The sequence below is a fragment of the Strigops habroptila genome, chromosome 18 (genome assembly GCF_004027225.2).
Source record: "Strigops habroptila isolate Jane chromosome 18, bStrHab1.2.pri, whole genome shotgun sequence".
NCBI lineage: Eukaryota > Metazoa > Chordata > Aves > Psittaciformes > Psittacidae > Strigops > Strigops habroptila.
In genome coordinates, this window is record NC_044294.2 from 4,509,565 (window position 1) to 4,522,624 (window position 13,060).

Below are 13,060 nucleotides of genomic sequence, written 5' to 3' on the forward strand. Positions count from 1 at the left end.
CCTACCTGCAGGAGATATTCCCAGCCCACCAGCCATGCTGCTGCTCATCTAGGTCTCTGGTTTTACAGCATCCCTGGGGTGTCTCGGAGCCAGCAAAGCATCTCTGTGGGTGCTGACCAGGGGCTCTGCAAAGAATTGGCTTCTTTTTCTTGCAGGCAGAGAAAAAAAAGTCATTTGGGGGCAGCCCAAGCTACGTTTTCCATAAGAAACAACCCTCTATAGCAAAAAAGATGCACCTTGCTTTGCAGTTTCTGGGCTCCCCTCCTTCACCCCCCGCCCCCCGCTTTTAAAGCAAATTTTTTGCTTATTTTGGCTCGGTGCTTTTATCCCCCTTGGAAAAGAAATTGAACTCGGGCAGGTGATGAGATGCGGTTCAGAGATTAAAGGGAAACTGGGAGGATTTTGTACCGAAGGCGCCGAAACCTTCGCGGTGCTGGTGTGTCCCGCTGCGCGGTGTTCAGGTGCCATCTAGTGGCACTGGGCATCGGGCGGCAAATGGGGAGCGCGGGGGGGGTCTGGGGTGGGCTGGGCAAGGCTGAGGGTCTGGTGGGGACACTGGGGGCACTTGGCTTGTCCAGCTTTGCATGGAAAGCATCCAGGTGGCCTTTGGAGGGGAATATTAACAGCGGTGTTAGCGAGGTGAGGCAGGAGCAGTGACCTGAAGGGACCTGGGTATGGGGGATCAGAGTTGGAGCAGAGCCGTGGTCCGTAGGGAAGCCCTTAGAATTGCCTGGAGCTGGGATGCTGCCTTCCCCCATGCACAACTCACACAAAACAGCCCAAATCCTGTTTTTCTATCATAAAATAAAAGACATGCCCCATTCCTGGCAGTGTTCAAGGCCAGGTTGGACACAGGGGCTTGGAAGCAACCTGCTTTAGTGGAAGGTGTCCCTGCCTGTGGCAGGGGGTTGGGACTGGAGGAGCTTTAAGGTCTCTCCAACCCAAACCATTCTATGATTCTATGATTTTTGGGTGGAAAAAGGCACATTCAGCGAGGTTAACCCAACATTCCTCTGCTCATACCAGGCTGGAGAGACTGGCTCCACCACGCCAGGGAACCCATCCAGTGTGGGGGGAGCTGTGCACCCCCAAAAGGCACCCAGGGTCCAATTGACCCCCTGTGCCCAATGTGCTCCCATGGGGCTCCCTTTTCCTGGGATTACTGCCCTGCCAGCTGCTCTCCTGGCCGGCAGCCCCTGAAATCCTATTACTGAGTTTCAGGAGAAATAAAAAGTTAATCATCTCCTTCGCCTGCTCTTCCTCCTCCTCCTGCCACGGGGTTTGCAGAGGTGGATGAGCTGATGATGTGAGGCCGTTCGGACCATTGTGGCTGAGCCCATGGACCCAGCACCAGGCTGGTAGGGACCGCCGGGGGTCAGCAGCCGGTGCTGGGAGGAGGGAAGGTTAGGGGAGGAGAAGGGAGCATCCAGCTCGACACTGGACCAGGAACCATGCCACTGCAGACAGAGATCCTGCGCGAGGTCTGGGCTGCAGAGAGGTGAGTGCCAGTGGGCAGTATGCGACCTGCGGGCTGGGCAATGTGCTGAGCATCCCCACCAGCTCCTTTTTGTTCTATTTCCAGTTTAAATGAAATTAATTGAGCTGCTTTACCCCAGTTTTTTTTGCTCTGGGGGTCGGTATGATGATGCTTGTTGGCCTACAAAGAGACAAAGTGTTTGTTGATGGGGGTGTCTCATATTAATCTCGTTGCTGTCACCCTTGGCCAAGGTCTATCCTGGGCTCGAGGAATGATGGTGTTGGCTGAGCTTCACCCAGTGAAGACAGGGCGAGTTGCTCCTGGAGCCAAGTGAAGGCTGACCTTCCTCCCCCCAGAAATCAGGGTGTTGCTTGGCCAGAGGGTCTCGGTGACGATGGGGTCTCTGAAGGCCCTCACCCCTTTTCTCTGTGCCCCACAGCCCCAGTGAAGAGCCGGGGAGCCCCCAGCACAAGCCCAAGCAGGTGAGAAAAAGTCCTTCCCCCCCTGTCCCCAGTGCCACCATCCTTGGCTGCAGGCTGTCCCCAAGGTCTGGAGACATTGCAGACCTCCAAGCCCCAGGGCCCCACACTGAGATCGACGTGGGGCTGGACAGGATGCTCTGTTGGGCTGCTGCACCCCAGGGGAGCTTTTGGGGACCCTCACTCCAGAGTAAGTAGAGAAAATCCCACAGCCCCCCTTGCTCCTTTGTACATCCTTCCAAACCCCCTCTCTGTCAGTTTGATACAGCCCATGAGGTGAACACTCAGCTCTCATTAAGGCTTTAATTAAGCCCCTCAGTTAAGCCCTTGGTTGTGACTCACTTTCCCCTGGCCATGACCCCAAAGGCCAGACCCTCCTCACAGGGTTTCAGCCCAGCACTCAGGTGGTGCCCGGCCTTGGAGGGGTCTCAGCAGCAATTAACCACATGGTTTAATTAGCAGCCCCTCCTCAAAGGGCTTCGCTAAGGCCTAAAGGGGTTGTTGTCCTCCCCCCAGCTGCTTAAGGGATTAAAGGATGCGAAGGAGCTTTTAGCTGTGAGCTGATGTCATGGAAGAAACCAGCCAGTTCCCAGCTCCATTATGGGACCCCCAGCTTTCCTCCCCCCAGATCCACAGTGCTGGGATCCATCTAGAGCCCCCTCTTGCAAAACACCTTCACCCATCATGCTGGAGCATCCAGGAGGGATGGATCCCTGCACCCCTGCAAGGGGGAAGGTGCTTGGTTGGGTGGTGGGTGCACTGGTACAACTGGATGTCATTAAATCACTTTTTGAGGGTCTTTAGCTGACACCCACTCCCCAGATATCTCCTGTCTGGAGCCAAGTGCTGCCTCACATGCTCTGTGTTTGGTAAATGAGGGTTATTTATAGCCCTGCCTAACCAGGATTAGGTGTGTTGTGCCTAATCCTTCTGCTTCCCCTCTCCTGCTGACCTCCATCCTGTCACAGTCCTGCTGCTCCTTGCCTTTGTTGGGACCCTTTTATGGGAACAAGAGGAGATGGAGGTGCAGAGCCAGGCTGCTGCTGTCCCCGTGTTCCCTGTCCTAGCTCAGGTCCCCCGGGATGCCCACTGGTGCTTGGGGTGGCTCCAGGCCAAGGTCCCTGTGGTACAGTGTGGCTTGTCCCTCTGTGCTGGCGCGGTCCGTGGTGTTGCGGCAGTGCTAGCGTCATGTCCCTTGTCCCCAGGGCTGGCGTGTGGCTGGCTGGCTGCTAACAGCCCTTTCTGTTTTCCTCTCTCTGCCTTCCCGGTGGGGCTGCCCCACGGTAAGTCTCTTGTTTTAAGGCGCGAGCATGTCCCTGGAGCAGATCCTGCTCCGTGTGGGAAAAGCCTGGCTGTATTTCGGAAAGGGAGCTGGTGCTGTATGAGCAGGGGCTTGCCTTGCAAAGGAAAAAGGGATTTAAGGCAGGCACTGTCTCTGTAGCACCATCCGCAGGGGCAGAAGCTGAAGAAGAAGCGGCAGGAGCCTGCACTGGAGCCTGAGGCCAAGCCCCGGCGGCTGCGGGTGAAGAAGCCAGGCGAGGGGGGGGCTGCGGAGGAGCCCCGAGCCCCAGCACAGGGTAAGCACAGGCCCCCCAGCTCCCACAGAAATGGGGTGACAAGCTGGTGTCCCCCCCATCCTGCACCCGCAAACAGGGGCATCTCCATCACGGGCATCTCTTGAAATACACAGGGGTGAAGAAGCTGAGGAAGAAGAAGGAGGAGAAGGGGGAGGAGGAGAACAACAAGGACCCCAAATTCATCAAGGAGCCTCGAAAGAAAAAGGAGAGCCCGGCCCCCCGCTCCTTCGTGGTCAAAGGCCCCAAGAAGCAACAAGGTGGGGGGTAGCACCCACCCCTCTGCAGGCACCTGCTCATGGCACCCCCATGTCCCCATCTACCATGTTCCCATGCACCATGTCCTGCTGGCGCCATCGATGCTCTCAGTGTCTGCAGGGACTCTGCATGTTCCTGAGGGGCTTTTGGACCAAAACCCAGCTGTGGATCTAGGACGAAAGAGGATGTGGCAGGGGACCTGTGTCCATAGTGCTGGCTGGGGAGCCAGGATTGGGTTGGGACACACACCTGCTCCCTGGGAATGTGGCAGGAGGTGGCTGGCCGGTGGATGTGGAATCTGTGCCAGCTCCCTGGACATCTTCCTGGGGCAAAAAGCTGGGGCTCGTTCTCCCCACTCCGCAGCCACAAGATGGCAGTGTGCCTTCGCACGCTGGGTCCGGCACTGGACACGTCCAGCGTGCCACTGGCCACCAGCCGCGGCTGGGACGGGTACCCACGGCCCCAACACCATGGCCATGGTGGGATGGATGCCGAGGGAGGTTCCCTGCTCGCAAGCCATGATGGCCCGATGCAGGAGGCCATCGCATTGCTGATGCCATGGTGTCACCTCCGGGCAGAGCCGGCTGAAGACTCGGAGGATGCAGAGGAGGAAGAGGAGGTGGAGAGTAAAGACCTGCCAAAAAAGCTCAAGAAGAAACTACCCAAAGAGCCCCCCTCGGGTGAGAGCCGGGAGAAGAAGCTGAAGCCAAAGGGTAAGTGCCAGGGATGGCTTGAGCCCAGCCATAGTGGAATGAGGGGTCCATAGCATTCCATCACCATAGCTCAGGCGGCTCCGGGGCAATTGCCCCCTCCCCAATTCTCCCCCCAGCTCAACCCTTCCTGCCACATCCCTGTGCCCATCACTGCCTGTACCTGTCCCCCTGTCTGGCCACTCATCAGCTTCTCCATCCCACCAGGAGACAAGGGTGACCCTGACAGCAAAGCCAAATCTGCCAAAAGCACCAAGAAGGAGACGATGTCCATGTTCCAGGTGAATGGGGAGAAGAAGGAGAAGAAAATCAAGAAGAAAGGTACAGGGAGAGCAGGGAAATGGGGTGGCAGCCAGTCCTGCTGCCCCATAGCATCACCCTGAGCTGACAGCACCCAGTGCTGCATGATGGTGTCCTCCATATCCCCTCCAGCCGCCGCCAGCAGTGATGAGGAGGATGATTCCGATGCCAGCACCAAACCCATCAGATCAGAAAAGAAGAAAAACCCGGTGTCCCTGTTCCAGACTGGCGGGGACCCCCCCAGGGAGAAGAAAACCAAAAAGAAAGGTGGGAGCCTGGCACTGGTGATGTGGTGGAGGGTGATGGGTGCTGCAGGAGTGCGGGTGAGCCTGGCCATGGAGAGGGGGTTATGGTCAATGGTTGTGGGTCTATGCCAAGTTCGGGTTTGGGGTTCAGCAGAGTCAGGCTCTTCCCTCCATGCCCTGCCTGCAGCTCCTCCCAAAGCAGCTGAGAGTGAGGATGAGACCCTGGAGACCCCGCGGAAAAACTCCAACAAGAAGGGCAAAGGGAAGAAATCAAAGAAGGTACAAAGAAAATCCTTAGAGCTGTGGGAGGCAGCAGCTCTTCCCCCCAGGGTGGGTTGGGGGGCTGAAGCATCATCCCTAAAGCTGCAGCATTACAGCCCAGGGGAGATGGGGAGCCATGAGCTGGGAAAGGAGCAGGGCACAGGTTTGGCTGCAGTGTCACCATCCCCTCTTGTGTTGCAGCCCAAGCAGGAGAGGGCCCCATCACCCGTCATTGAGGTGGACAACCTGGAGGAGTTTGTGCTGCGGCCGGCGGCGCAGGGGGTGACCATCAAGTGCCGAGTGACGCGGGACAAGAAGGGAATGGACCGGGGGCTTTACCCCACCTATTACCTCCACTTGGATAATGACAAGAAGGTGAGTTGGGGTTGGGATGTGGGGCTTCCTCTGGGCCTCTGCATCCACGCAGGAGCACCCTCAGGGTTTTGGGGGAACGCCCGCCTGCATCCCAGAGGCACCTCTCCGGTCCAGAGGAGGCCACGAGGATGATCAGGGGCTGGAGCACCTCCGATACAAAGACAGGCTGAGAACATTAGGGCTGTTCAGCCTGGAGAAGAGAAGCTGCGTGGAGACCTCAGAGCAGCTTCCAGTGTCTGAAGGGGGCTACAAGGATGCTGGAGAGGGACCTTCATCAGGGACTGTAGTGATAGGACAAGGGGTGATGGGTTCAAACTGAAACAGAGGAAGTTCAGGTTAGATATAAGGATGAAGCTCTTCCCTGTGAGGGTGCTGAGGCGCTGGCACAGGGTGCCCAGAGAAGCTGTGGCTGCCCCATCCCTGGCAGTGTTCAAGGCCAGATTGGACACAAGGGCTTGGAGCAACCTGCTCTAGTGGAAGGTGTCCCTGCCTGTGGCAGGGGTTGGAACGGGATGATATTAAGTTCCTTTCCAAACCCAAACCAGTCTGTGATTCTATCCCACTGTGGTGGTGGGTCCCAGATAGGGCTGTTCCCTTCCTCTGCAATTCCTCCTTTCATGCCCATTTCAGGGTACCCAGGATGGTGAACAAATGTTGGCTGGACAGCCACGCTGATGTCAGGCTCGGCTCAGACCCTCCTGCCCCATGGCCCAGCCTGCATTTTGGGCATCATCTCCAGTCCATGACTCGCCCAAGCTTGTGACAGTGACCTGTTGGGCCAAGCCTTGTGCAGAGGGCATGGCGAGCTGGGGACAGTGGTGGTGATGGCAGTGACAATGCCCAGTTCCCACACAGTCCCACTGTCCTCCCAGGTATTCCTCCTTGCTGGGAGGAAGCGGAAGAAGAGCAAAACCTCCAACTACCTTATCTCCATCGACCCCACCGACCTGTCCCGGGGAGGAGAGAACTTCATTGGGAAGCTGAGGTAGGATTGGAGATGGCACCCCATTCCTGCAGCACATCATTCCCACAGCACCCCATTCCCATAGCACCCCATTGCTCCATGGGTTGCTGGCTGTCCCAGGCAATGGCTGGGTCAAGCAGGAGGCTAAATTCAGCGTTCCCTGTTGCTGGGTCCAACCTGAGGAGTGTCGGGGGGCCGGGAGGGGAAAACAAGCTTGTCTGGTTCATCCGGGCAGACAGGTTATGGCTGGAAACGGTGCCCGGCAAGTCCCAGCATGCTGCACTGCTGGCAGCCACACAGCAATGCGGTGGAGCCCCCATGGTGACAGCACCCTATAACACCCTGATTTAGGGGTGCCCTGAACCCTAGCAAACAGCTAAAGGATGGGAAGGATGGCATTGGCCATGGGTGTTGCAGCTGGAGCAAAGCTGGGATGGGGGGATAGAGAGGACTCGGTGGCACTGGCTGTGGCCATCTCCCATCCTCACTGCAGATCCAACCTGATGGGTACGAAGTTCACAGTGTTTGACAACGGCGCAAACCCCGACAGGGCCAACGCTGACTGGTCCAACGTGCGGCAGGAGCTCTCAGCTGTGGTCTACGTAAGGAGCCCCCAGGACCTCCTGGGCAGGCAGCAAGGGGATCCCCGACCTGCACCCCTTTGCTGGGCTGCTGCCAGGGGGTGGCAGGGATGTGGGATGGGGCTGGATCCATCCCTGAGCCCTCCTACAGCTGCAGGAGGCTGCAGCCCGCAGCAGTTGCTGGTTTCCTTTGCAGGAGACCAATGTTTTAGGGTTCAAAGGCCCCCGGAAGATGACGGTCATCATCCCCGGGATGAACTCTGACAACGAGAGGGTGCCCATTCGGCCCCGAAATGTAAGTTGGGGAGAAACTCTTTGGGGGCTGGCTTTGCTGGGGTTCACCTTGGATTTTATCCATTTTGGGGGATGGAAAAGATTTCAGGTGTCCCTGAAATTCAAAGCACCTCCCTGGGAGGTGGGAATGTGGTGGCTGTATTGTTTTCCCCATGCTAGATCCCAAGTCCCAGCTGGATACTGCTGCAGAGCATCCTCTGGGCACCCCATGGAGGGCAGTAGGGCTCTGGGTATGGTCACCCCAGCTCTGCTCCCCACTCTCACCCTCCCCAGGATAATGACGGCCTCCTGATGCGATGGCAGAACAAAAACATGGACAACGTGATCGAGCTGCACAACAAGGCACCGGTGTGGAATGACGAGACTCAGTCCTACGTCCTCAACTTCCACGGCCGGGTCACTCAAGCCTCCGTCAAAAACTTCCAGATCGTGCACAGCAGTGACCGTAAGCTGGGGATGGAATGGGATGGGAGGGGGGGGTGGTGATGGGGGAGCACCACCTTCAGCCTGCCTCAGCACCCCCTGTTTTTGCTGAGGTTTAGCTTTCCCGCACATGGCTGCTTTTGGGGTTTGGGGTGAAGCCACACAGCATGTGAGGCACTGTATGTAGGCAGAGGGAGTGAGCGTCATCTGTTGCCAGGCAGATTAGGACAAGGACAAACCCTGCGGGGTGCTGAGCACCCCCAATACACTTACAGCCCCCCCCTTAGCCCAGGCTACCCCAGAGCATCCCCCCCATACACACCCCACGCTGCCAGCGGGTCACCCCGGGGTGCGTCGCGCCCTGGGGACAGTCCCTTGGGGTGGCAGCGGCTCTGTCCCAGCCGCGGCCGTTGTCACCTGTCCGGCGCAGTCAGAAGCCTTCGGCCTCAGGGTGTTGGGTTACGGGACAGAAAAAGCCTCTCGAGGGCCCCTGGTTATTTTTACAGATTTCCTGTCACCCGCCCTCTGGTCGCAGCGGTCCCACGGGGGGGTCCCTGTCCCCTGCAGGGGGACTGAAGGGTGCTGTGGTCTGTGCAGTGGGAAAATGATGCTTTTCGGTAACACGCAGTGTGGTACCGGTGCAGCAGGGGCGAGCAGGTTCTTTGGGATGTCACCATTGGAAAGAGGAAATGGCCTCAAGCTGCACCAGGGGAGGTTTAGCTGGAGATGAGGAACAATTCCTTCCCCAAAGGGTGCTCAGGCATTGGAACAGGCTGCCCAGGGCAGTGCTGGAGTCACCGGCCCTGCAAGTGTTCACACCCCGTGTAGCCGAGGCCTCAGTGCCATGGGTTAGTGGTGGCCTTGGCAGTGCTGGGGAACGGTTGGACTGGATGAGCTTAAAGGTCTTTTCCAGCGCTGTTGATTCTGTGGTTCTGTGAAAGGGTGGGATGGGTGCCCAGCCTCTCACCCTCTCTCTCACAGCTGACTACATCGTGATGCAGTTCGGGCGTGTGGCGGATGATGCTTTCACCATGGACTACAACTACCCGCTCTGTGCTGTGCAGGCCTTTGCCATCGCCCTCTCCAGCTTCGACGGGAAGCTGGCCTGCGAGTAGCACCTGCACAGGGACCACGTGCTGGTGCCCAATGGATGCTCCTGTGTCCTTGTCCTGCTCTGCTCCCTCCATTTCCACCTTCTGCCTGGTGAATGCTCGTGGTTCCAGCTGCTCCTGTAGTGGCTGGAGATGCATGATGCCTGCAGAGCGCAGAGGGACACTCATCCGGGCAAACTGGGGCCAGATCGCTGGCCTGGGGCAGATGGCAGAGTCAAGCCCAAGGTATACTTAGCAGATGAGGCTGACTGTGATCCCGATCTCATCCCTTTGAGACTTTTCTTGGACTTGGATCCTGGAAACTCACCTCCCTTTTTTATTTTCTATTTTTTTTAGATTCTGGTTTGCATTTTGTAGCTCGGTCTCTCAGGGATGGGAGGGGTTGGTGGTCTCGGTTTGTGTTTCCTCATCCCCCTATGAGTGTGCATAGAGTCCCCCTGCCACTGAGCACCAAACCCCTTTATTCATAGAATCAATTAGGTTGGAAAAGACCTTTAAGATCAAGTCCAACCTTTTTTGCCCTATCTTCCCCTGGTGCAAGCAGCCATGCAGTGCCCATGATTTGCATACCCAGGGCTCCTCATGCACCGGGTCTAACCCCACTGCCTGGAAGGCTTTGGGAATCTGGGTCCCTAAGGATCATCTTGGCACTCAGAGCACTGGCACCGTGTGGGCACGTGCCAAGGGGAGGCACCGGCAGCCACGTGAGGCAGAGCTGGCATCACCAGCACGGGGCTGGGCCAGGGCGATGCTGCCAGGAGGGACCTGGAAGGGAAAACTCTGGGTGCACCAGGAAGCGCCGGTGGGTGACTCACAAGGTGTGGTGCGGTGCTGAGTCACACTCAGCGCCCAGCTCGGCCTAGCCGAGCCCCCCATGTCCCCGCATCCTGCCGGAACCCACCGGGCTGGTGGTGCCCTGGAGCCCTGCACACCCCATAGGTGCTGCTCATGGCGAGGTGACAGATGGGAGATGCCACATCGGGACATAGACCCATGGATGTCACAGGGGGCTGTGGGGAGTCATTGGGAAGGGGAGGTGATGGAGAGGGGCGGGTTGGGGGAAGCAAGTCAGCCCGTGCCCCATTTCCGGCACTAAAGCACCTTTGCGTGGTGAGGATTTGGCTGCACTGATTAATTCAGTGGTGAGAAACACTGGGACATGCCAAGGTGCCCCACACTGTCTTTGACCCCTCAGTAGTGCTTCTCTTACCAGCTCAGCTCATGCACTGGCCCCAGGGTGGGCTGATACAATTTGGGGTCCCCTTCCCAGGACACACACAGGTCTTTCTCCATTCTGGGGCTGATCTGAGCCCCCCAAGTTAACACTGTGAGAGGTAGCCAGGACAGAAAGGCTGAGGAGCAGGAGATGGATGAGGCAGATGTGGTTGTGCAAGAGGGATGCTCATCCTTGCTGGGCAGTGTCACAATGATGCTGTGGCCCGAAACTGTCCCTGACAGTGATAGTGGGACCTCTGGAAAACATCTGCCCCAGTGGCTTCATGGGTGGAGCCAAGGTTTTCCCACCAGCTGCACAAATCTGGGCTCCGTGATTCATCGGCAGACATTTGTGGTGGGGCAGATGAAGGCAGACAGCTTGGGGACAGCAGGACTGCGTGGGACATCGTCCCTTACCCATATGGTGAGATCAGAGACCTTCTTGTAAAGGGAGAATCAGCGGTTTGGGACCAGCATCCCCTGGCTAGGTATGGGCAGCAAACATGGGGAAAGCAAGAGCTTTCTGCCCAAATCCAGCTGTGATCCCAACATCTGTTTGGAATCGGGAGCAGCTTGGCTAACGGTTGAGCTAACACTTGTCCCTGTTCCCTCTGACGGAAGCAGAAAAGCCAAAATGGGGTGAGAAAAAGGAGTTAGGGCTCCCCAAGCTCTCGCTGGAGCATGAGCTGCCGATATCCCAGCTGCTCCCTGGGGAGTTTCTCCCTCCCCTCACCCAAAAAACCTCCGTGTTGCCTGTTGTTGCTTGCAAACCCCTTGGCATTCCCTGCCTGCAGCCTAAACGGAGCGAAACCCTCTGCCATGGGTGACCAATGCCATGCCACCCCATCCCTGAACCCCAAATCACTTACGCAAACCCTCTAACCCAAACCAACTGCAGCACAAAAGAACAAATGCAAACAATTTAGTAGGGCGATGGATGCTTGGGCCCTTTGTTTGCGCTGGCTGTTAACACCAGAGGAGACAGGAATGGAAGCAGTTGAAATGTGTATCTACTTTGGCCGACGGAAAGTGTGACGGATGCGCCGGCAGACCAATGGTTGGGAATGCCGGGGGGTGCGTGGGTGTGAAAGGAATGCTTGCCGCAAGAAAAGATCAGGAGAAAAAGGAAAAGAGAGAGAAGGAGCTTTATCACCAGCGTTTGAGCTCAAAGGGCGCATCTTCCTTGGAGAAAGGGTTTCCTCTGGCCCCAGGGATGATGTTTTCCCTGCACCAGGAAGGCTTTGAGGCTTCTGAAGCTTCATTTCACGGGGTTGGTGTTAGGCTGATGGTGTAAGGATAGATTTAACCCCATGAAGCGCTTGTGGGCATGAGCATGGCCAGTGGCCAGCGGCGACTGTCAACAGCTCCTCAAGGGAAGCTCCTGGGAAATGTGCTTTAGTTTTTGCAAAGACGGTTGTAAGGCAAAGGGGAGTCAAAAATAAAGGAGGTTCCAGCCTGATGCTGAGCCAGGACCGACGTCACTGTGGTGCTGGTGGCTCTTGCAGGCGCTGGGTGCTGCATCCCCACCCCGCTCCAAGGGGTGGAAGGATGCTGGCCCAGAGCTGAGCGGGACAATGGAAGCGGGGGACTCTTCTCTGCTTCTCCTCTGCCCCAAACCCTCGTGGCTTGGGGGGCTCCATGTGCCCAGCCCTGAGCACTGACTCACTCCTGGGGGAATGTGGGGTATTTCCGTAGGGCTCCAAAAGGCCAAATGGACCATGGCCGGGCCACCTGTGGAGGGAAGGGGCTGGATCCAATCCTAGCAGGTCCAGGAGGAAAGGCCATGTGGGATAACTCCTCACCAAGCAATGGAAGGGCTGGAGCTGTCCCAGTGAGTGCGATGCCCAGCAGAGAGCATTGCCTCACCTTCGGGGGCTCTTGCTCTGTGCTTTGACGTGGTGATACACTAACGAATTAAAGAAGTGAGGGGGATGAGGTGTTTGTCTTTCCCCTTCCCCTTCCTCTTCCCCTCCCTCTGTATTTATTTTGGGGACATTTTTGAGAGGGGAAAGGCAGACTCATGGGCTGTGGGTTTGCAGGATGGGCTCTCGCTTGCCACAGCAAGCGTCAGGCAGTAATGGGAAAGCCAATATTTTCCAAGTGCTTTTAAAAGGAATCATTTTTTAATTAGTGAATCCATTCTGGAGAAGTGTTGGAGTTTTACAACGTTGTAGCTGTTCTTGGTGTCTTGCCTAGACTTGGATGTTCTGGCCATAAGAAAATATTATTTATGGCGTTACTGCTTGCAGCTCTTTTATATTATAATTTGGGAAAGGAAGTTGCTGTTCCCACCAGTGGACGAAGAAAAGCAGAAACAGGGATTATGGACTTCTGAAGGAGGCAAAGAAATACAAATAAAGAGACAGGACTGAAACAAACCACCAAACTGGGCTCAGATCACCATAATCTGGAACCAGTTCATCCCAGTGGTGCCAGCGGTTGGGTTGGATGCTGTGGCCAAGCTGAAGCCAGAGCTGAACCAGGCCTGGCACAGTGGTGAGCCCCTTGGTACTCCCCTGCATGGCGTTCCATGTGTTCCTAAACGTTTGCAGATCAGGCTTTTATTCATGGGCTAACGCATGCTTGTTTGCTCATGCCTTACTCAGCCTAAACTCTTATTGAACTCAATTAAGGCTGTCATCTCCAGGAGCAGTCAATGTCATTTTTGCCCAAGTAAGGGATGAGTAACGAGGGCTCTGAGCGGCCCTTGGAGAATAGCAACCATTTTGTTGCAGTTTTGGGGCCAGATTTCTTACAACTTAGCACCAGGCCAAGGGTGGAAGAATGTGATA

The 13,060-nt window shown here is 56.6% G+C and overlaps 1 protein-coding gene across 1 annotated transcript; it reads left to right on the top strand.

Annotated features, from left to right (window-relative positions):
- Positions 1-1,451: 1,451 nt before the first annotated feature.
- Positions 1,452-9,379, top strand: TULP1 (TUB like protein 1). Its single transcript, XM_030473091.1, has 14 exons — positions 1,452-1,498; positions 1,917-1,959; positions 3,416-3,533; positions 3,647-3,790; positions 4,367-4,501; positions 4,706-4,819; positions 4,931-5,065; positions 5,231-5,322; positions 5,506-5,679; positions 6,552-6,664; positions 7,137-7,245; positions 7,421-7,519; positions 7,792-7,963; positions 8,923-9,379. The coding sequence occupies exons 1-14, from the start codon at positions 1,452-1,454 to the stop codon at positions 9,054-9,056; spliced, it is 1,629 nt and encodes a 542-aa protein (XP_030328951.1). The 3' UTR covers positions 9,057-9,379.
- Positions 9,380-13,060: the final 3,681 nt, after the last annotated feature.